Source organism: Geotrypetes seraphini, chromosome 3, assembly GCF_902459505.1.
Source record: "Geotrypetes seraphini chromosome 3, aGeoSer1.1, whole genome shotgun sequence".
Taxonomy (NCBI): Eukaryota; Metazoa; Chordata; class Amphibia; order Gymnophiona; family Dermophiidae; genus Geotrypetes; species Geotrypetes seraphini.
Genome location: NC_047086.1, coordinates 7621308 through 7643636, shown reverse-complemented (window position 1 = coordinate 7643636; position 22329 = coordinate 7621308). Strand labels below are relative to the sequence as shown.

The 22329-nt window shown below is 44.2% G+C and overlaps 1 protein-coding gene across 1 annotated transcript in view; it reads right to left on the bottom strand.

Annotated features, from left to right (window-relative positions):
* Positions 1-22329, bottom strand: part of AK9 (adenylate kinase 9) — a 1007389-nt gene that overhangs the window by 43779 nt on the left and 941281 nt on the right. The window contains exon 38 of the mRNA XM_033936269.1: positions 20193-20362. Coding sequence (XP_033792160.1) covers positions 20193-20362 — 170 coding nt within the window. The remainder of the gene's footprint in view (positions 1-20192; positions 20363-22329) is intronic.

Genomic DNA, 22329 nt, shown 5'->3' with positions numbered 1-22329 from the left:
TCCCACGCTTCTTTGAACTCAGTCACAGTTTTACTCTCCACCACCTCTCTCGGGAGCGCATTCCAGGCATCCACCACCCTCTCTCTAAAGTAGAATTTCCTAACATTGCCCCTGAATCTACCACCCCTCAACCTCAAATTATGTCCTCTGGTTTTACCATTTTCCTTTCTCAGGAAAAGATTTTGTTCTACGTTAATACCCTTTAAGTATTTGAATGTCTGAATCATATCTCCCCTGTCTCTCCTTTCCACTAGGGTATACATATTCAGGGCTTCCAGTCTCTCCTCATACGTCTTCTGGCGCAAGCCTCCTATCATTTTCGTCGCCCTCCTCTGGACCGCCTCAAGTCTTCTTACGTCTTTCGCCAGATACGGTCTCCAAAACTGAACACAATACTCCAAGTGGGGCCTCACCAATGACCTGTACAGGGGCATCAACACCTTCTTCCTTCTACTGACTACGCCTCTCTTTATACAGCCCAGAATCCTTCTGGCAGCAGCCACTGCCTTGTCACACTGTTTTTTCGCCTTTAGATCTTCGGACACTATCACCCCAAGGTCCCTCTCCCCGTCCGTGCATATCAGCTTCTCTCCTCCCAGCATATACGGTTCCTTCCTATTATTAATCCCCAAATGCATTACTCTGCATTTCTTTGCATTGAATTTTAGTTGCCAGGCATTAGACCATTCCTCTAACTTTTGCAGATCCTTTTTCATATTCTCCACTCCCTCTTCGGTGTCTACTCTGTTACAAATCTTGGTATCATCTGCAAAAAGGCACACTTTTCCTTCTAACCCTTCAGCAATGTCACTTACATACATATTGAACAGGATTGGCCCCAGCACCGAACCCTGAGGGACTCCACTAGTCACCTTTCCTTCCTTCGAGCGACTTCCATTAACCACCACCCTCTGGCGTCTGTCCGACAGCCAGTTTCTGACCCAGTTCACCACTTTGGGTCCTAACTTCAGCCCTTCAAGTTTGTTCAACAGCCTCCTATGAGGAACTGTATCAAAGACTTTGCTGAAATCCAAGTAAATTACATCTAGCATATGTCCTCGATCCAGCTCTCTGGTTACCCAATCAAAAAATTCAATCAGGTTCGTTTGGCACGATTTACCTTTTGTAAAGCCATGTTGCCTCGGATCCTGTAACCCATTAGATTCAAGGAAATACACTATCCTTTCTTTCAGCAACACTTCCATTATTTTTCCAACAACTGAAGTGAGGTTCACCGGCCTGTAGTTTCCTGCTTCATCCCTGTGACCACTTTTATGAATAGGGACCACATCCGCTCTCCTCCAATCCCCAGGAATCACTCCCTTCTCCAGAGATTTGTTGAACAAGTCTTTAATAGGACTCGCCAGAACCTCTCTGAGCTCCCTTAGTATCCTGGGATGGATCCCGTCTGGTCCCATCGCTTTGTCCACCTTCAGTTTTACAAGTTGCTCATAAACACCCTCCTCCGTGAAAGGTGCAGAATCTACTCCATTTTCTCGTGTAACTTTGCCAGACAATCTCGGTCCTTCTCCAGGATTTTCTTCTGTGAACACAGAACAGAAGTATTTGTTTAGCACATTTGCTTTCTCCTCATCACTCTCCACATATTTGTTCCCAGCATCTTTTAGCCTAGCAATTCCATTTTTTATCTTCCTCCTTTCACTAATATATCTGAAAAATTTTTTATCTCCCTGTTTTACATTTTTAGCCATTTGTTCTTCCGCCTGTGCCTTCGCCAAACGTATCTCTCTCTTGGCTTCTTTCAGTTTCACCCTGTAGTCCTTTCTGCTCTCCTCTTCTTGGGTTTTTTTATATTTCATGAACGCCAACTCTTTCGCCTTTATTTTCTCAGCCACTAGGTTGGAGAACCATATCGGCTTCCTTTTTCTCTTGTTTTTATTGATTTTCTTCACATAAAGGTCCGTAGCCATTTTTATCGCTCCTTTCAGCTTAGACCACTGTCTTTCCACTTCTCTTATGTCCTCCCATCCTAACAGCTCTTTCTTCAGGTACTTTCCCATTGCATTAAAGTCCGTACGTTTGAAATCTAGGACTTTAAGTATCGTGCGGCCGCTCTCCACTTTAGCCGTTATATCAAACCAAACCGTTTGATGATCACTACTACCCAGGTGAGCACCCACTCGAACATTAGAGATACTCTCTCCATTTGTGAGGACCAGATCCAATATCGCTTTTTCCCTTGTAGGTTCCGTCACCATTTGTCTGAGCAGAGCCTCTTGAAAGGCATCCACAATCTCCCTACTTCTTTCCGATTCCGCAGACGGAACATTCCAGTCCGCATCCGGCAGGTTGAAATCTCCCAACAGCAGAACCTCCTCTTTCCTTCCAAACTTTTGGATATCCACAATCAGATCCTTATCAATTTGTTGCGACTGAGTCGGAGGTCTGTAGACTACACCCACGTAGATAGAAGTTCCATCTTCTCTTTTCAGAGCAATCCATATCGCTTCTTCCTCTCCCCAGGTCCCTTACATTTCGGTCGCTTGGATATTGATCTTTACATAGAGAGCTACTCCTCCACCTTTATGACCATCTCTGTCCTTCCTAAAAAGATTATATCCCGGTATGTTTGCATCCCATCCATGTGATTCACTGAACCATGTCTCTGTGATAGCAACAATATCTAGATCTGCCTCTAACATCTGGGCTTGCAGATTATGAATTTTGTTGCTTAGACTGCGAGCATTTGTGGTCATCGCTTTCCAGCTATTTTTCAGCGATAATCTCTTTTTTCGTATGGATTTTTGTTTCGTTTCACTTTCCGTTGCAATACCAAGAAATGAGTTGCTGATATTGCTTATGTTGCAGCCTTTACTACTATCACATCTTTTCTTTTGCTGGGGGTGGTCTCTATAATTGTCCTTCGTACATATGCCACCCCCACCTTCTAGTTTAAATGCCTAGAAAAATATTGTTTAAATTTCTCTGCAAGGTTTCTTTTTCCTGCTGTAGTAATATGTAGCCCATCAGTGCAATATAGCTTCTTGTCCTTCCATGTATTTCCCCATCCTCCTATGTACCTGAAGCCTTCTTGATGACACCAGGCTCTGAGCCATCTATTAAAGTCCTCTGTGTTTTTCACTCTTTGCTCTCCTTTTCCATATGCAGGCAGTATTTCAGAAAAAGCTAAAGTCTTTACAAAAGGTTTCACGCCCTCACCAAGCTCCCGAAAAGCTTTCTGTGCTGCAAGTGTGGAGTTATTGGCCAGGTCATTTGTTCCCAGATGGATAACAACATCAGTGTTAAAATCCTTAGTTTCTTCCTTAATTATAGTCAGTATTTGCCTGGAACTCCTGGTAGCTGAGGATCCTGGAAGACATTTCACTATTTTGGTCTCCTCGCCTTGTGTTCCAAGGTTAATGCCTCTGATGATGGAATCCCCCAACAGTAATAGTTTTCTGTTTTTGGCTTTTTTATTTGTACTTAGGGTGCGCTTGTTCTCTTGAGTTACCTTCATTGGTTCAAGTCCCACCTCCCTTCTGTTTTCCTGAGTATCGCAGTGCACTAGTGGAGCGAAGGAATTCTGTAGAGGTAATATTAGTGAAGGTGAATGTTTCTGTGTTACATGTCACAGTCTTCCTGAGCCTACTGTGACCCATTTATTCCTGGGCTGTTTTATTCTTTGAGGTAGAGGTGGTAAGTTGATATGATTTTGTGGAGTGATGGAAGCTGTATTCAATTCCTGTTTAAGTTTGCAGAGCTCCTCCTTAATACTGGCAAGTTGAAGACAGATGGGGCAAGCCTTAAGCCTCCAAATAGTATGTCTTGGAATTAAAGCACCACAGTGATTGCATAGAATAAAGGTCATCTTGATTGGTTGTGAAGTGACTTGATTTGAGTAGTCCTGATTATATGGGTCTCTATATATGAATAGTGGTCCCTGGGGTTGGTGGGACTATAAGTAAGACTACTAGTAAGGCAGAAATATAGGCTCTATACCACCTAAACAAAACTGCAGGTTCTATCTGTGCTACCCTAAAACACAGGATTTATAACAGGATTTTCCCTACTTTAGTCACCCTGAGCCACAGGCACCAGAAATATAGGCTCTATACCACCTAAAACACAGTATTTTAAACAAAAATGCAGGAAGAGGAAATAAGATTTAACAGAGGAAAGAGAAGGATTTATTTTTTGTGCTTTTTTATATTTTTTTAGTAAGAAACAGGGAGGAGAAGAGAAATTAAGCAGATATAATGCTGAAAACCAGTCAAAAGAGCAGAATATGAAATGCTGAGTAACTTAGCTTTTAGATGTTTACAGGGCAGCCTTGTTCACAGCAATGTCCCAAAGATAATGCAATTAACCTTAGAAGTAAAACAGAGCCCCTCCCTTCTCCACCTAATCAGACACAATGGCTAAAAACTAGTGAGTCAGAAATATAGGCTCTATACCACCTAAAACACAGTATTTTAAACAAAAATGCAGGTTCTATCAGTGCTACCCTAAAACACAGGATTTATAACAGATTTTCCCTACTTTAGTCACCCTGAGCCACAGGCACCAGAAATATAGGCTCTATACCACCTAAAACACAGTATTTTAAACAAAACTGCAGGTTCTATCAGTGCTACCCTATAACAGATTTTCCCTACTTTAGTCACCCTGAGCCACAGGCACCAGAAATATCGGCTCTATACCACCTAAAACACAGTATTTTAAACAAAACTGCAGGTTCTATCAGTGCTACCCTATAACAGATTTTCCCTACTTTAGTCACCCTGAGCCACAGGCACCAGAAATATCGGCTCTATACCACCTAAAACACAGTATTTTAAACAAAAATGCAGGAAGAGGAAATAAGATTTAACAGAGGAAAGAGAAGGATTTTTTTGTGCTTTTTTATATTTTTTTAGTAAGAAACAGGGAGGAGAAGAGAAATTAAGCAGATATAATGCTGAAACTACAAACTGGTACATTTGATCTTCTGTTCCACAAAAATAAATAAGAACAGCCATAATGGGTCAGACCGAAGGACCATTGAAGTGGAATAACTAATAGTGTACAGCATATTAAAATGTATAGTAATGAGACTGATGTCCACTGCATGAGTTAACTTTAATGATGAATCTTTTTCTGTAGCAATCAAATTCTTATGGCTAATAAAATGCTGGGAAATCTGGATATATTAGCGACAGTGTGGGCTGAGGACTTGTATTGCCAGTTGACTGCTCAACAGTTACAACGGGTCCTGAAGAACATTCAGAAGGTGTCATCCAATATTACTCACTGGGAAATGCAATTGAAAATTGTTCTTAGACTTTACATTCCACCGGAACGTGCAGCCCGGATGGGGATTACTGCGTTGCATTCTTGCCCGAAATGCAATCATGCATGTTTTGGACCTGCCCCGCAATCCAACAGTTTTGGAGACATCTTGGCCTATATACCACATCGCTTTGGGGAAGGCGATGGCTTCTGCAACCGAGGGCGTTATTTGGATTTTATAATATAGCCTCGCCCAAACCCAGGGGAATGTCAGCATTTATCTCCAGAGCCCTTTTGATGGGAAAAAAGCCATCCTCACCAACTGGCTCTCCCGTGATCTCCCGTCATATGCACAATGGAGATCCCTAATGATAGTGCACGCAACACTGGAGAGACGCATGGTGGGAGATTTGACTCTTGGCCCGGGTTGCAAATTTTGTCAGGTGTGGGAGCACTTCTGGCAGGACCTCACACCATGTGCTCGCAGTAGACTTTTGAATCTTTAAGATTTTATTCCCACTCTCAGCTGTTAGACTGGCCATGGATTCTTGGGGAGGGGGGGATGGGAGGGGAACTGATTATATTGTTGAAAATGTTATTTCCTGAATGGTACTACTGTTTGTATTTGCTTCTTACTGCTGGAATAATAAAAATCATTTATACATAAAATGCTGGGGACCTTCAGTATACAATCTTAATCAAATCCAGCATACACAATTAATACGATAAGAGTTTTTTGATCCTCCGAAGGCTATTGAGTGCCTCCAGGGGTTAATGTGAAATATTCGCAACAACCCGATCGTCACTGGATCATCACTTGTTAACCTATCATTTTTTATTTTTTATATATAAATATCTTTTTTATATTAATTCTTAATTTAAACTTTCAATATTTTCCTTATTGTTTTGTACTTATCTAATTTTTATAAAGGGAGCGCCTTTACCAGCATGTTCATGTTTCAAAACTTTTTCATCAGGGTTGAGGCTCCTGATATCAACATCTACAAAAAACAAAATTTAAAATCACTTGAGAGCTGTAGTAACTACTGAAGATATCATTTATAGTAAATTAAATAATTATGCCGCCTTTTGCCCCCTGCAATTCGTTCTAGTGTTCTTCTTCGGTCTTGGTGTTTTTGCTGGAGGGCCTTGGTTGGGTTGTTGGGGGGGGGTGACCCTCAGGTCTCAGATCAGTTGTCTTTTCGAGGGAATGCGCAGTTCCTTCCTGGTAGCGATAACCCCATCTTTACGCGTTGGTCTGGAGAGGGCTCGTTTCTTCTTGAACACTGATGGTGCTATGAAATCTTGGGAAGCTCTTCTTGTGCTCCATCCTTTGGGGGTGGGTGGTTTATTTGCATATAAACAAATTTGCCATTATGTGAAGGCCTTGGCTCGTCCAAGCCTACGGTTTCGTTTGGGACACCAATTTCATCTCTTTTTTGCCCAGTTTCATAATAGTGGCCTGACGGTGTCTGCGTTGTATGGCACTTTATAGCGTCTCTCTCCTCGGAAGTCTTATGAGGCTTTGGAGCATTGCTGGGGGAGAGATCTGGGTATACCTGTTGAATCATTAAATTTTCCTTCCCTTATTAATCGTATTTCCTCTATATCTATTAGCGCTGAACTGTGGGAATGCCAATTTTAAGTGGTGTATAGAACATATTTTTCCCAAGAGCAGGTGCACAAAGCAGGGGATATTTCTTCCCCGACCTGCCCTAAATGTCAACAGGGCTGTAATTCATTTTTCCATGCTTTTTGGGGGTGCCCTCATGTGAAAGTTTTTTGGAGGGTCATACTCCACTTTCTGGAAGGGCTTTTGGTCAATCTCTTCCGATGTTGCCGGTAGGCTTGCTTCTGGATTGGTATGAATCTTTGGGGGTGCCTGCTCGGGAACATCGGATGTTGATTCAGAAGGCTGCTGTGTTAGGTAAGAAGATCATTCTTAGTGTATGGATGCAATCAATCGCACCTGCTTACTGGGCTTGGAGGAATCGATTTCATAATTTGATGCTCTTGGAGCAACGCCATGCCCGCTTGTCTTTCAGCCGGAAGAAAGTTTTTTTGCAGATGTGGGACTCCTATATTCAATCACTTTCTCCTAGGGCCAAAAGTCTGGTCTTAAACTCATTCTAGACGATGATACCGCATGTCCTCGGATGCTTCCCTGGGATGTTTGGTATGGTGTCTGGTTGAGTATGGATAGTTGGTATGGTTGTAGTGGAGTGTATTGTTCGCAGGCTGGGGAGGGTGGGGTGGATTCTGGGGGAGGCTGGTTGGGGTTGTTTCTGTTCGGTGCTTGCTGAGTGGCATAAGAACACAGCTTGCTCAGCAGTTCTTCTGGTCTGTTTGTGTTTTTGGGGGGATGGGGTGGGTATGGGGGGGATTCCAGTACAGATGGAGTGTTTGCAAATGGGAGTGAGCAGAGTGGGGGATGGGGGTTTATTTCCAAAACTTGTCTTGTTGTACTTTTGGTTTTCTCGACCTTGTTATGCTTTTGCTTTGTTCTGTGTGTTTGCTGATTGTACAACAATAAAACATGATTTACACTAAATTAAATCATTATAACACAGGCTATGCTAAGGATATAAAATTAATAGAACTTACTGTTACTTTTAAATATATTTTGTTCTACAGTCTTCACTGACAGAAAAAACATACTATCATGCTTTCAGAATAGCAGCTCCTCGCGAAGTAATCTCATTCAATTGATGGCGTCTGTCGTTAGTTCTGGTAACATATCCGATTTATCAAACCGAAACTACTTATTTGATTGGAACTGGTTCCCACCATACTACATTTGTTGACAATCTCCATAGTAACAGTAATGACTATGGGAATGAGTCAAAAATTAAGAGATACACCATAACAGTTTACAGAAAGCTTTAAAGAAATTTTAAAAGGATTTAAACTACTGACATCCAGTCTATTTCCTCATTTAGACTGCTTGGATTGAGAGTGTCGATGTCCACTGGATACAGACCAACGCTCTGAAGATGAATGTTGACGATAATTTGGAGAACATTGATGCGAAGCAGAGCGATCTTTCAGCAGCATTCGACTTAGTTGACTATTCCATACTACTCCAGATACTAGATGCCATAGGAATATCAGGTAATGTTCTCAACTGGTTCCAAAGATTCCTCAAAACAAGATCATACAGAGTCAAGTCAAATGATCTTCTATCCGACTCATGGTCAAACCCCTGCGAAGTTCCACAAGGATCCCCTCTATCGCCCATACTTTTCAACCTCTTCATAGCATTCCTAGGCACGGCCCTAGATGCCCTAAACATTACATCCTTCAGCTATGCGGATGATATAACCATCCTCCTCCCCTTCGACATCCAAGACCCCACCTCCAACGGACGCCTGAAAACAACATTGGAAACTGTAGAAAAATGGATGACGAACCACAAGTTAAAACTGAATGCGGAGAAAACCAAATTCCTACTACTAGAGAAGGAACAAAAACCATCCCTAACAGAACTAGATGTAAACACAATCAAATATCCAATACAGAATACTCTCAAAATTCTGGGAACACACCTAGACAGAGGCTGCACAATGCAAACACAAATACACAAAACCATAAAAAAAGCATTCTTCACCATGCGAAACCTAAGAAAAATAAGAAAATTATTTTCCAAAGAACACTTCAAGATCATTGTACAATCCCTCATACTCAGCTCCTTAGATTACTGCAACAGCCTCTACCTACCGCTACAAAGCCAAGCAGAAACCGATAACGTGGAAGATATGTGGTCGACTTTGAAAGCAACCATACAAGAAGCAACAAACCGCTATGTTAAATCAGTAAGTAAACGGCGAAGGAACAATAAGCCACAGTGGTTTACTGCGGAGATCTCAGACCTCATCAAGGAGAAGAAAAAAGCATTCATCTCTTACAAACAATCGGGGAAGCAGGACTCTAGAGCAGACTACCTGACCAAATCAAAAGCCGTCAAAACAGCAGTCAGGGAGGCTAAATTCCACATGGAGGAGTCTCTAGCAAAGAACATCCAGAAGGGCGATAAATCCTTCTTCAGGTATATCAGTGATAGAAGAAAAAACTCAAGCGTGATTGTACGTCTTAGGAATCCAGACGGAGACTATGTGGAAAAGGATTCGGAAAAAGCCCAACTATTAAATGAATACTTCTGCTCAGTCTTCACCCGAGAAGAGCCGGGGCTCGGCCCTCAGCTACAGACAAGGGTTGGCTCAGTTGACCCGTTTAGTAACTTTGAGTTTACGCCCAGCAGTGTCTACGGTGAGCTGTCAAAGCTCAGGGTTAACAAAGCAAATGGGCCAGACAACCTACACCCCAAGGTGCTAAGGGAGCTGAGTGATGTCTTGGCGGAGCCACTGTCCGCGCTCTTCAACCTCTCCCTTAGTACAAGCAGCGTCCCGTTGGACTGGAGGACGGCTAACGTCATTCCACTCCACAAGAAAGGCTCAAAGATGGAGACAGCAAACTACAGATAAGTGAGTCTAACATCGATAGTGAGCAAACTAATGGAAACTCTAATCAAACGCCAATTGGATAAGATCCTGGATGAGGAGAATCTACGGGATCCCCGACAACATGGATTTACTAAAGGGAGATCATGCCAATCCAACCTGATCAGCTTCTTTGATTGGGTGACGGGGAAGCTGGATATTGGGGAGTCCCTGGACATCGTGTACCTGGACTTTAGCAAAGCATTCGATAGCGTACCACACCGCAGGTTGCTGAGCAAGATGAGTTCTATAGGATTAGGCGACACATTGACGCAATGGGTTGGGAACTGGCTTGGAGGTAGGCTTCAAAGGGTGGTGGTGAACGGCACCCCCTCCGAAATGACGGAGGTGATCAGTGGAGTGCCACAGGGCTCAGTCTTGGGCCCAATCCTATTCAACATCTTTATAAGAGACTTGGCAGAAGGGCTTCGAGGTAAAATAACATTATTCGCCGATGACGCCAAACTAAGTAATGTAGTGGGCAAATGCACAACAGACGAAGATTCAATGCCCGACAACATGATGCACGACCTACTCCTACTGGAGCGATGGTCTAGGACATGGCAACTCAACTTCAATGCCAAAAAATGCAAAGTTATGCACCTAGGCAGCCAAAATCCATGCAAGTCTTATACCCTTAATGGCGAGATCCTAGCAAAAATGGTAGCAGAACGAGACTTGGGGGTAATCGTCAGTGAGGACATGAAGTCTGCCAATCAAGTGGAACAGGCTTCGCCAAGGCAAGACAAATCATGGGCTGCATACGAAGGGGTTTCGTCAGTCGTAAGGCGGAAGTCATTATGCCATTGTATAGATCCATGGTGAGGCCACACCTGGAATCCTGTGTGCAATTCTGGAGGCCGCATTATCGCAAGGATGTGCTGAGACTGGAGTCGGTACAGAGAATGGCCACCCGGATGGTCTCGGGACTCAAGGATCTTCCATACGAAGAACGGCTTGACAAATTACAGCTATACTCGCTCGAGGAGCGCAGAGAGAGGGGAGACATGATCGAGACGTTCAAGTATCTTACGGGCCTCATCGAGGCGGAGGAAGATATCTTCTTTTTCAAGGGTCCCACGACAACAAGAGGGCATCCGTTGAAAATCAGGGGCGGGAAACTACGAGGTGACACCAGGAAATTCTTTTTCACTGAAAGAGTGGTTGATCGCTGGAATAGTCTTCCACTACAGGTGATTGAGGCCAGCAGCGTGCCTGATTTTAAGGCCAAATGGGATCGGCACATGGGATCTATTCACAGGGCAAAGGTAGGGGAGGGACATTAGGGTGGGCAGACTAGATGGGCCGTGGCCCTTATCTGCCGTCTATTTCTATGTTTCTATGTTACCTTGCCCAAATGCTATGATAAAACAACTACAGACCGTTCAGAACACAGCTATCAGACTCATCTACTCGCTCAGCAAATTCGACCACATCACATCCGCCTATGTAGACTCTCACTGGCTTCCGATAAAAGCAAGAACTCAATTCAAACTCTACTGCTTACTTTTCAAAGTAACCCATGGTATGGCCCCCAATTACCTGAACAACCGTCTTTGCCGCTACCGACTACCCAGATCAAGAAGAACTCAGAATCTTTTCACCTTCCCCCCTCATAATGGTACCCGACGTAAGAAACTTTACGACAGCCTTCTAGCAACTCAGGCAGCGAAAACTGACCCCACCATTACCAAACTGATGATCAAAACAACAGACATCAAAGTGTTTCGGAAAGAAATCAAAACATTTCTTTTCAAAAAAACACGTCCTTACTTAATATTCCCTTTCCCAATCGCACATGCACTCTCCCTAGCAAATAACACACTAGTCATCCCCTTGAACCTCATTTACCAAAAATATCCAAACTCCTAAATAAGCATCTCCCTTAGGTATCCATTTAACCTTCTCCTAAATAAGCATCTCCCTTAGGTATCCACTTAACTGATTCCTTCAAAGTTAGGTATCTTTCTTCAGTTGCCTATATTGTTTTCCCCACTGAACCTTATAACTACCGTACTTGAACCCTGTCAAGTTATTCTATTGATAAATCCAGATATCTTATACTTGTATTTCTATACCACAACATGTAATTTACTTAAATCGTTGTAATGTAATTCTCTCGGTAATGTCCTGATCTCTTTTAACTGTAATCTGCTTAGAACCGCAAGGCACAGGCGGAATAGAAATCACAAATGTAATGTAATGTAATGTAATGCTGGCTCCATAATGGTACCCTGTGCCCTATGAGAACTACACTAAGGCTGGGTTGGTACTGATGAGGTCAGTGCTGACACTGGCATGAAAATTAGTATGAATATACTACTAAACTCTCTGCACAGGAAGTCAACCTGCAGTACCATTGATACCCGCTCAGTCTCAAGTATCTGTACAGGATATTCAAACCCAGATTGATGTCTGGGGATGGGAGACCTTGAAGAGGATGCAAGCCCCATGGGAGACAATGCCGGTACAGAAGGAGAGCGTCAATATTGAGGCTTGGCCTGCATCGAGGGACTCAATGCTGAGGAGTCCTGCGATGCTGGCTTGGAAGTAGATGGCTTCTTAACAGGTTTCCTGGATGAAGGAAGGTCTGATGTCGATGCAAAAGCAGATGCAGGAACCGATGGTACCGATGACAAAGATTTATCTGGCATGTTGGTACCGAACAATTTTTGCTGCTGAATCTTCCGAGCTTTAAGTGAATGCTTTTAAAGGGTGGAACAATGAATACAGGAATCTATGTGGTGTTAAGCACAAACATTGGATACAGCAGCTATGCAGGTCAATGATAGAACTATATTGCTGACACCAACAGCACTTCTTAAATTCCATAAATGGTTTCGACATGCACGGGAACACTTGATCGGCTAAATCAGAGGTGTCTAACCTTTTGGCTTCCCTGGGCCGCATTGGCCGAAAAAAATGTTTCTGGGGCCGCACAAATGCGCAAACGCTGCAGCAAGACAGAGAAGGGAGTCGGCAAGATGGTAAACACCCAGGGGCAGCAGAGGAAAACACTGCATTGCCCTCGACCGGGGCCACACAAAATCCTTCACGGGGTCGCATGCGACCCTCGGGCCGCAGGTTGGACACCCTTGGGCTAAATCAAACGTAACAGTCAATCCTCTTCCCCAAAGAGGGAAAAGGGGAAACGAAAACAACGTACAGTCAATTTAATATCCAATTTGCAAGTTCTTCCAGAATTAATCCAGGTACCTCTCCTCCCTTGTAACCAAAAAAAACCCAACCCCCCCCCCCCAAAACTGTTGTAACTTCACTGGAAATGTCCAGTTAGCTCTTTTGTAATCCGCCTTGAACTGCAAGGTATAGGCGGAATAGAAGTCCCTAATGTAATGTAATGTAATGTAAATTAAGTCCCCCTTTTTTAGTCACAAAGTGAAAGCAAATACAGTGGACTAAATAGAAAATTAAAGAAAAAAAAGAAATTTGTCCCTTCAAAGACTCAACGGTATTGGGGCAAATTTCTTCTTTTTTCACTTGCTGTTGGAGTTGGACTTAAGAGAAAGCACAGTTACTTACCATAACAGTTGTTATCCAGGGACAGCACGTAGCTATTCTCACATATGGGTGACGTCATCCACGGAGCCCGGATGTGGACAGCCTCGCAAGCAGATTTGCTTGTAGAAATGTAGAAGTTTCGAGTCAACTGCACTGTGCATGCGTGAGTGCCTTTCCACCCAGCGCAGGGTGAGTCTCCTCAGTTCAGATAGCTAGCAGAGAAGCAAACCAAGGGAGGTGGGTGGGTTGTGAGAATAGCTGCCTGCTGTCTCTGGATAATAACTGTTACGGTAAGTAACTGTGCTTTATCCCAGGACAAGCAGGCAGCCTATTCTCACATATGGGTGACCTCCAAGCTAACCAGAATGGGATGGTGGGAATGTTGGCAACTTAGGAGAATAAATTTTGTAATACCCTCTGGCCAAAATGGCCATCCCGTCTGGAGAAAACATCCAGACAATAGTGAGAGGTGAAAGTGTGAATCGAGGACCAGGTAGCAGCTTTGCAAATTTCCTCAATAGGTGTAGGTCTGAGGAAAGCTACTGAAGCTGCCATTCCTCTGACTTTGTGAGCTGTGACTCGACTCTGTAGTTGTAGTCCAGCCTGGGAATAGCAGAAAGAGATACAAGCAGCCATCCAGTTGGAGATGGTACGCTTAGAGAATGGATGTCCCAACTTGTTTGGATCAAAGGAGACAAAAAGTTGAGGAGCAGTTCTGTGTGGTTTGGTACGTTCCAAATAGAAGGCCAAAGCACGTTTACAGTCCAGAGTATGAAGAGCTGATTCTCCAGGGTGAGAATGAGGCTTAGGAAGAACACTGGAAGAACAATGGATTGGTTGAGATGAAATTCTGAAACCACTTTAGGGAGGAATTTAGGATGAGTACGAAGGACCACCTTGTCATGATGGAACACAGTAAAAGGTGGATCAGCAACTAAAGCTTGAAGCTCACCAACTCTTCGAGCAGATGTGAGGGCAATGAGAAACACCACTTACCAAGTGAGATACTTCAGATGAGCCATAGACATTGGTTCAAATGGAGGCTTCATCAACTGAGCAAGAACAACATTGAGATCCCAAACCACTGGAGGCGGTTTGAAAGGAGGTTTGACATTGAAAAGTCCTTTCATGAATCTGGAAACCACCGGATGAGCAGAGAGAGGTTTCCCTTCAATAGGCTGATGGAAAGCAGCAATTGCACTAAGATGGACTTGGATCGATGTAGACTTGAGGCCAGAGATGGATAGGTGCAAAAGATAATCTAGAACAGAAGATAAGGAGGAATCTTGAGGCTCCTTATCATGAGAGGTGCACCATGTAGAAAATCTAGTCCATTTTTGGTGGTAGTATTGTCTATGGCAGGCTTTCTAAAAGCCTCTAAAATGTCTCTTATAGACTGAGAAAACTGAAGAGGAGTTATGTTGAGAGGTACCAAGCTGTCAGGTGTAGAGACTGCAGGTTGGGATGAAGCAGAGATCCCTGACTCTGTAAGCATAGATGGAAAAACTGGTAGAAGTAATGGCTCCCTGCTGCTGAGTTGAAGTAGAAGGGAGTACAAAGGTTGTCTCAGCCACCAAAGAGCAATCAGAATCATGGTGGCATGATCGTTCTTCAACTTGACAAGAGTCTTGAGAATGAGAGGGAATGGAGGGAATGCATACAGGAAGAGATTTGTCCATTCCAGTAAGAAAGCATCTGCCTCGAGGTGATGAGGAGAATATATCCTGGAGCAGAGCTGGGGCAGTTTGTGGTTGTGGGGAGCTGCAAAGAGATCTATCTGAGGCATTCCCCACTGCGAAAAATTGTGATGAAGGGGTGAGGAATTGAGTGTTCATTCGTGAGGTTGCAGAAGATGACCTAAGTTATCCGTCAAGCAATTTTTCGCCCCTTGGATGTAGACAGCTTTGAGGAAGGTGTTGTGGCCGATTGCCCAGTCCCAAACCTTCAGAGCTTCTTGACAAAGGGAGGGAGATCCCGTCCCCCCCCCCTGTTTTGTAACATAGTACATGGCGACTTGGTTGTCCGTCTGAATGAGGACTACCTGATCGTGAAGAAGATGTTGAAAAGTGTCTTTGAGAGCGTTGAAAAGCTGAAAATTGCTCTGAGTTCCAACAGATTGATGTGAGACTGATGATCTGTACTGGTCTAGTGGCCTTGAGTACGGAGACCATCGAGATGAGTGCCCCAAGCGTAGGTCGAGGAATCTGTTGTGAGGACCTTCTGATGGGGGGGGGGTATTTGAAACAGCAAGCCTCTGGAGAGATTGGAAGAGATCATCCACCAGTGGAGAGACTGTCTAAAGGAAGGAGTGACTGCAATGTGTCCAGAGCATGGGTCGTAAGTCTGCATCCACTGAGATGCCAGGGTCTACTGAGGAATTCTGAGATGAAGTCTGGCAAAAGGAGTCATGTGTACTGTGGAGGCCATGTGACCTAGTAGTATCATCATGTGTCTCGCTGAGATTGAAGAGCGGGAAAACACTGCACGACAGAGTTGAAGGAGAGCTTCCAGACGTTGTTGAGGAAGGAATGCAGAATTGGATAGTGTCCAGAACAGCTCTGATGAATTGTAGGTTCTGAGAGGGCTGAAGTTGGGATTTGGGAAAGTTGATTTCAAATCCCAAACTTTGTAGGAAGCACGAAGTCCGTTGTGTTGCTACAATAACCCCCTGAGATGTGGAATCCTTGATGAACCATTCGTCCAGGTAGGGAAACACCTGATGACCACGGTTCCGTAGAGCTGCTGCTACCACCTTAAGCACTTTGTGAACACTCTGGGAGATGAAGCCAGGCCAAAGGTATTGGTATTGGTATTGTATTGGTAGTGTAGATTCCCCACCCGAAATCTGAGATATTGACGGGATGCCAGATGAATGGGAATATGAATATAAGCCTCCTTGAGATCCAGAGAGCATAACCAGTCGTTCTGATCTAGAAGGGGATAAAGGGACGCCAGGGACAACATACAAAATTTTTCTTAGACTAAAAATTTGTTGAGAGCCCTGAGATCCAGAATGGGTCACAAATTGCCCGTCTTCTTCGGAACGAGGAATTAACAGGAGTAAAACCCCTTGTTCTGCTGTTCCAAAGGAACTGGCTTGATGGCACGGAGATGAAGCAGAGCTTGAGCTTCCTGAAGAAGAAGGCCGGTCTGAGATGGACTGAAAGGATACTCTCGTGGAGGAAGCTCTGGTGGAACCTGATTGAAATGAAGAGAGTATCATTCCTTGATGATTGACAGCACCCAGAGAGGTTGGATGTAATTGTCTCCCATCGGTGATAAAAATGATGGAGATGACCTCCTATAGGGGGAAGATAGGACAGAGACAGAACAGTGGAGGTTATGCTCTGTTTTAAACAGTCAAAAAGGCTGTGCAGCCTTAGGTGCAGCAGAAGATTGAGATTTCTGTTGCTTCTGATGCTGCTGTTTCTTGGAAGGCAGACGATTGTAAGGGGCCGCCCTTGGAACATAACACCTCTGGAAAATTGGAGGAGGGCGTGAAGGCTAGACTGGAGCTGACTTAGGCTTTGGTCTGACAATGGAAGCAAAAGATTTTTCATGTTCAGACAATTTCTTTGTGGCTGCCTCGATAAATTCATCGAAGAGGTCATTGCCTGCACAAGGAATGTTAGCCAAGCGGTCCTGAAGATTAGGGTCCATGTCAATGGTTCGAAGCCAGGCCAGGCTGTGCATTGCTACGGAACAAGCAGTCGCCCTGGCTGACAATTTGAAGGCATCATAAAAAACTAGAGAAGATGTAATCTGAGTTGTGACAGAGTAGCGATGACTTCTTGGAATTCGAAGTGCTTCTGTGTATCTAAATAGCTGAAAAATTTAGGAAGAAGATCAATGAGGAACTTGAGATAAGTTACAAAATTAAAATTATAATTGAGGACTTTGGAGGACATCATAGCATTTTGGTAAAGGCGATGTCCAAATTTGTCCATAGTTTTCCCTTCCCTTCCAGGAGGAACGGTAGCATAAACTCTGGAAGGATGGGATCTTTTTAAGGAGGACTCCACAAGCAGGGATTGGTGAGAAAGTCTGAGACAAAAGCTTGTGAAGAGGAAGCTTAAGAGACTCTTCAGGAGGTTGAGGAAGATGCATGACCTCGAGATACTCTTTAGAGTATTTAGAACCAGCATCCAATTGAAGTTCCAGGCCATCAGCCATCTGGCGAAGAAAAGAAGAGAAAGATAGCTGATCCGCCAATGCCTTGCCTCGAGAGGGACTTGATGACCTTGAGGCAGCCAGGGTCAAAGATGAAGCTTCAGCGGGGAAATAGTCTTCAAAAGAATAAGGAGACTTGGACGAGGCAATGGAAGCTGCTGAGTCCTCAAGGTCTGGAAGCGGAGACTTCGATCGAGGAGTCGGTGGTCTGGAAGATCTGGAAGGTGTAGATCGAAGCTTATTTGAAAAAGGATGCTTTTTGGAAGAAGAGCTATGCCTGGAGGTATGCCTCAAGGAAGGCCTCGATCGACGAGAATGGTGCTTAGAAGCAGGTCTCGAGGATCGAGGACACTTCACCCCGGAGATGGAAGCAGACGTTGCTACCAGGGAATGGATAGGGCTAGAAGCTATAGATCGAAGCTCAGGAGGCTTGATGGAGGAATCTCGAGGCACTCCCAAAGACTCTGCTCCTTGTATGGAGTGTGAGGATTCCTGTCGAGGCACTTGCAAAGAATCTACTCCTTGCTTTGAGTGTATAGATGCCAGACCAGACACTCGCAAAGACTCTGCTCCCTGCATAAAGTGTGAAGTTTCAGCCTGAGGCATAGGAAGAGGCTCGACCTCGCGGGAATCTGCACAATGCCCAGACTGGATTAGAGTATCCAACTTCGGTCCCATTTTTGTTAGGAACTGAACAAATTGCTGCTCTAACATGGTCTGGAAGGAAACCGGCAAGGATGGATCCACATCTGAAACAGGACAACCTGCTATGGCCATAGATTCCAAAGTGGCAGTGGAAATGTGCTTCAACTTGGAAGTCTTAGAAAGCTTGAGGACCACGGCTGGAACTTTATGCTGAGCTATCTGACCTGAGGATACAGGGGAAGATACAGCAGGTGTACTTGAGATAAGAACCGTCGCAAACGAGGAAGGTCTGATGAGGCTCGAGGTTGGAGTCGTGGAGGCAGGAGGACCCTTGGTAGAAGGTGGAACCGAGGCCGCTTTCGAAGTCGAGGGTGTAACTGAAGAGTCCATCCTGAAAAGCTTATCTCCTAATCAGTTACCAGTTCTAAACGATTAACTCCATGCTGATAACTTGAGAAATATGTGTACTGTACAAATTGTATTGTATCGTATTGTATTTTACTAATTGTAATCTGTAATTCACTGACTGTACTGTATCATCCTCGCCATTTGTATTCTGTAATTCGCTGACTGTCCAGCTGTCTTCACTGTGAACCGCCTAGAAGTGGTAAGATTATGACGGTATAGAAGAAATAAAGTTATTATTATTATAAAATCTGACGACGACCTACTCCTAATGGAGCGCTGGTCTAGGTCCTAGCAACTCAGCTTCAATGCCAAAAAATGCAAAGTCATGCACCTGGGCAGCCAAAATCCATGCAAGACTTATACCCTTAATGGCGAGATCCTAACAAGAACTGTAGCAGAACAAGACTTAGGGGTGATCGTCAGTGAGGACATGAAGGCTGCCAATCAAATGGAGCAAGCTTCATCCAAGGCAAGACAAATCATAGGTTGCATACGCAGGGGTTTCGTCAGCCGTAAGCCTGAAGTCATTATGCCATTGTATAGATCCATGGTGAGGCCCTACCTGGAATACTGTGTGCAATTCTGGACGCCGCATTATCGCAAGGATGTGCTGAGACTGGAGTCGGTCAAGAGAATGGCCACCCGGATGGTCTCGGGACTCAAGGATCTCCCGTATGAGGAACGGCTAGATAAATTACAGCTATACTCATTCGAGGAACGCAGAGAGAGAGGAGACATGATCGAGACGTTCAAGTATCTCAAGGGCCGCATCGAGGCGGAAGAAGATATCTTCTTTTTCAAGGGTCCCATGGCAACAAGAGAGCATCCGTGGAAAATCAGGGGCAGGAAACTGCACGGTGACACCAGGAAATTCTTTTTCACTGAAAGGGTGATTGATCGCTGGAATAGTCTTCCACTTCAGGTGATTGAGGCCAGCAGCGTGCCTGATTTTAAGGCCAAATGGGATCGACACGTGGGATCTATTCACAGAGTAAAGGTAGGGGAGGGTCATTAGGGTAGGCAGACTAGATGGGCCGTGGCCCTTATCTGCCGTCTATTTCTATGTTTCTATGTTTAAGGGCTCGAAGTTGAAGAGTAGCACAGCACTCGCACAACTTTGGTTGATGGTCCGGCCCAAGGCACTTGAGGCACCAACGGTGTGGGTCCGTGAGGGAAATTGCACGCTGGCACTGGCTACACTTCTTGAAGTCCGTTGCTGGCCGGGACATAGGAGGAAAAATAGCCGTAGCGAAGTCGAAGCCCGCAGGTTGTGGCTGAGCGGCCTGACCCACCAGTCAAACGGAAGAAAATAAAATAAGATTTTTTTTTTTAAAACCGAAAAGAAAAGAAAGAAACACAGCGATTCGCGAAGAAAATAAACACAAACCGCAGTGAGAGAAGGCACGAAGAAACAAAGTTAAATGCAAAGAGTCAAAGACAAACTTCTCAGCTCTGCAGAAAACTGAGAACTGAGGAGACTCGCCCTGCTCTAGGCGGGAAGGCACTCGCGCATGCGCGATGCGGCTGACTCGAAACTTCTAAGTTTCTACAAGCAAGTCTGCTTGTGAGGCTCCGTGGATGACGTCACCCATGTGTGAGAATAGCCTGCCTGCTTGTCCTGGGATAACAGTTGGATATCAGAGCAACATGATGCCTGATCTGACAATTGTTTAGCAGAGTGTCTTTGAAGTAGCACCAAGCCCAATTTGCCTTGTGAGCTCTTACCTCTGCTTCCCATCCATGTATGTGACTGGGCAGTATCCTTGCATTTCAGCATGCTTGGGAAACATGGCTTTCACTTGTTCCACTGTGAGTTTCTTTGGTAGCATTTCTGATGAAGGGAAAGGAGGAGTTGCCAATGGCAAGACAAAGACTTCTGGTGTGGCTAAAAATTTCTAGAGAAAAAAAGAAATTTGACTTACAGTAACACTTGACCAGAACAGAATCCTAATTAAATGTAATTTAAAGCTGACATCCAACTGTATTGTCTAGGCAGTTTGAATTCTATTAAGTCTTCTTTCTTTTCAGTATATATTGTCAGCTGACGAAGGGACCTCTTTACTAAATTAATTAAGATTTGCAGTTAATTTGGCTTTCTGTGGGACTGAACCACACATTAGTAGAGGCATTTATGTGTTAATATTCCCATTAGTACTTGAGCACTTGGCACTTCCAACTGGATAATGTTTCCATGCCCCTGAGAAATTTCCATGCAAAAACAAACTACTGCAAAACACCTTAATACAATACAAATTCTTCTATCCTGCAATTTTCAACTGGGAATCATTGCGGCATTCAGCAAGATGATGTTACATTTGTGATACAAGGTTGGAGATAAGCGAGTATAACATTCTTAGCTTAGTTTTAGAGAGGCAGTCTATGGGGGGGATAGAGTTAGGTAGATCTGCCTCCTCAGCACCCTGAGATTGTGGGATTAAATCCCAGCGTTGCTCCTTGTGACCCTGGGCAAGTCACTTAATCCTCCATCACCTGTATATATGTAAAATGCTTTGAATTTGTAACCACAAAAAGGTGCTATACAAGTGACATCCCCTTCCCTTAATGTAATTATGCATTACCACGTTTTTGTACATTAGCCATACATTACAGACTGGTTTCTATATATTGCGCCTAAAAACTCAGCACCCATAAAGGCTATTCTATAAACAGGGCTATTCCACCTCCTTTTTGTCCTGCCCTGTCCTGGCGATAGAGCTTGTATCCCATTTGCTTTCCTCATTCCACCATGTTTCAGAGATTCCAATGATGTCGATGTCTTCTGCATCGACCACGGCTTCTATCTGGCTTCTATCTGGGAACTGTGACTAAATTTACACCAATGAAAATGTGGCACAAATGCCTGTGCCTAAATTTAGGCGTATCTGGGTACAAATTATATCACAAGGATAAGAGTAGATCAAATTGAAGGGGGGGGGGTTGCGCTCAGTGTTCCCGCTAAGCTGCGCTGGCGTGCGCTGGCGCACAAAATATACATCGCAGCGCACAAAATATACATCGCAGCGCACAAGTTTCTCGTCACAGCGCACGGCGTACGGCAGATGGCAGGGCGGCGAGAGGAGAATCGGGCGAGTTGGCTCATAACTTGCTGGCGCCCGATATTTTTAGCTCACAGCGAAAAAAGGTTTGCTCACAACACCCGCCCGCTTAGAGGGAGCACTGGTTGCGCTATATGTTAAAGAGGGAATTGAATCAAATCAAATAATAGTGTGGAATTCATATGGATAGAAATTCCATGCGTGAAGGGAAGGAATATAAAGTAACATAGTAACATAGTAGATGACGGCAGATAAAGACCCGAATGGTCCATCCAGTCTGCCCAACCTGATTCAATTTAAATTATTATTATTATTATTTTTTTTTTTCTTCTTAGCTATTTCTGGGCGAGAATCCAAAGCTTTTCCCGGTACTGTGCTTGGGTTCCAACTGCCGAAATCTCTGTTAAGACTTACTCCAGCCCATCTACACCCTCCCAGCCATTGAAGCCCTCCCCTGCCCATCCTCCTCCAAACGACCATACACAGACACAGACCGTACAAGTCTGCCCAGTAACTGGCCTAGTTCAATCTTTAATATTATTTTCTGATTCTAAATCTTCTGTGTTCATCCCACGCTTCTTTGAACTCAGTCACAGTTTTACTCTCCACCACCTCTCTCGGGAGCGCATTCCAGGCATCCACCACCCTCTCCGTAAAGTAGAATTTCCTAACATTGCCCCTGAATCTACCACCCCTCAACCTCAAATTATGTCCTCTGGTTTTACCATTTTCCTTTCTCTGGAAAAGATTTTGTTCTACGTTAATACCCTTTAAGTATTTGAACGTCTGAATCATATCTCCCCTGT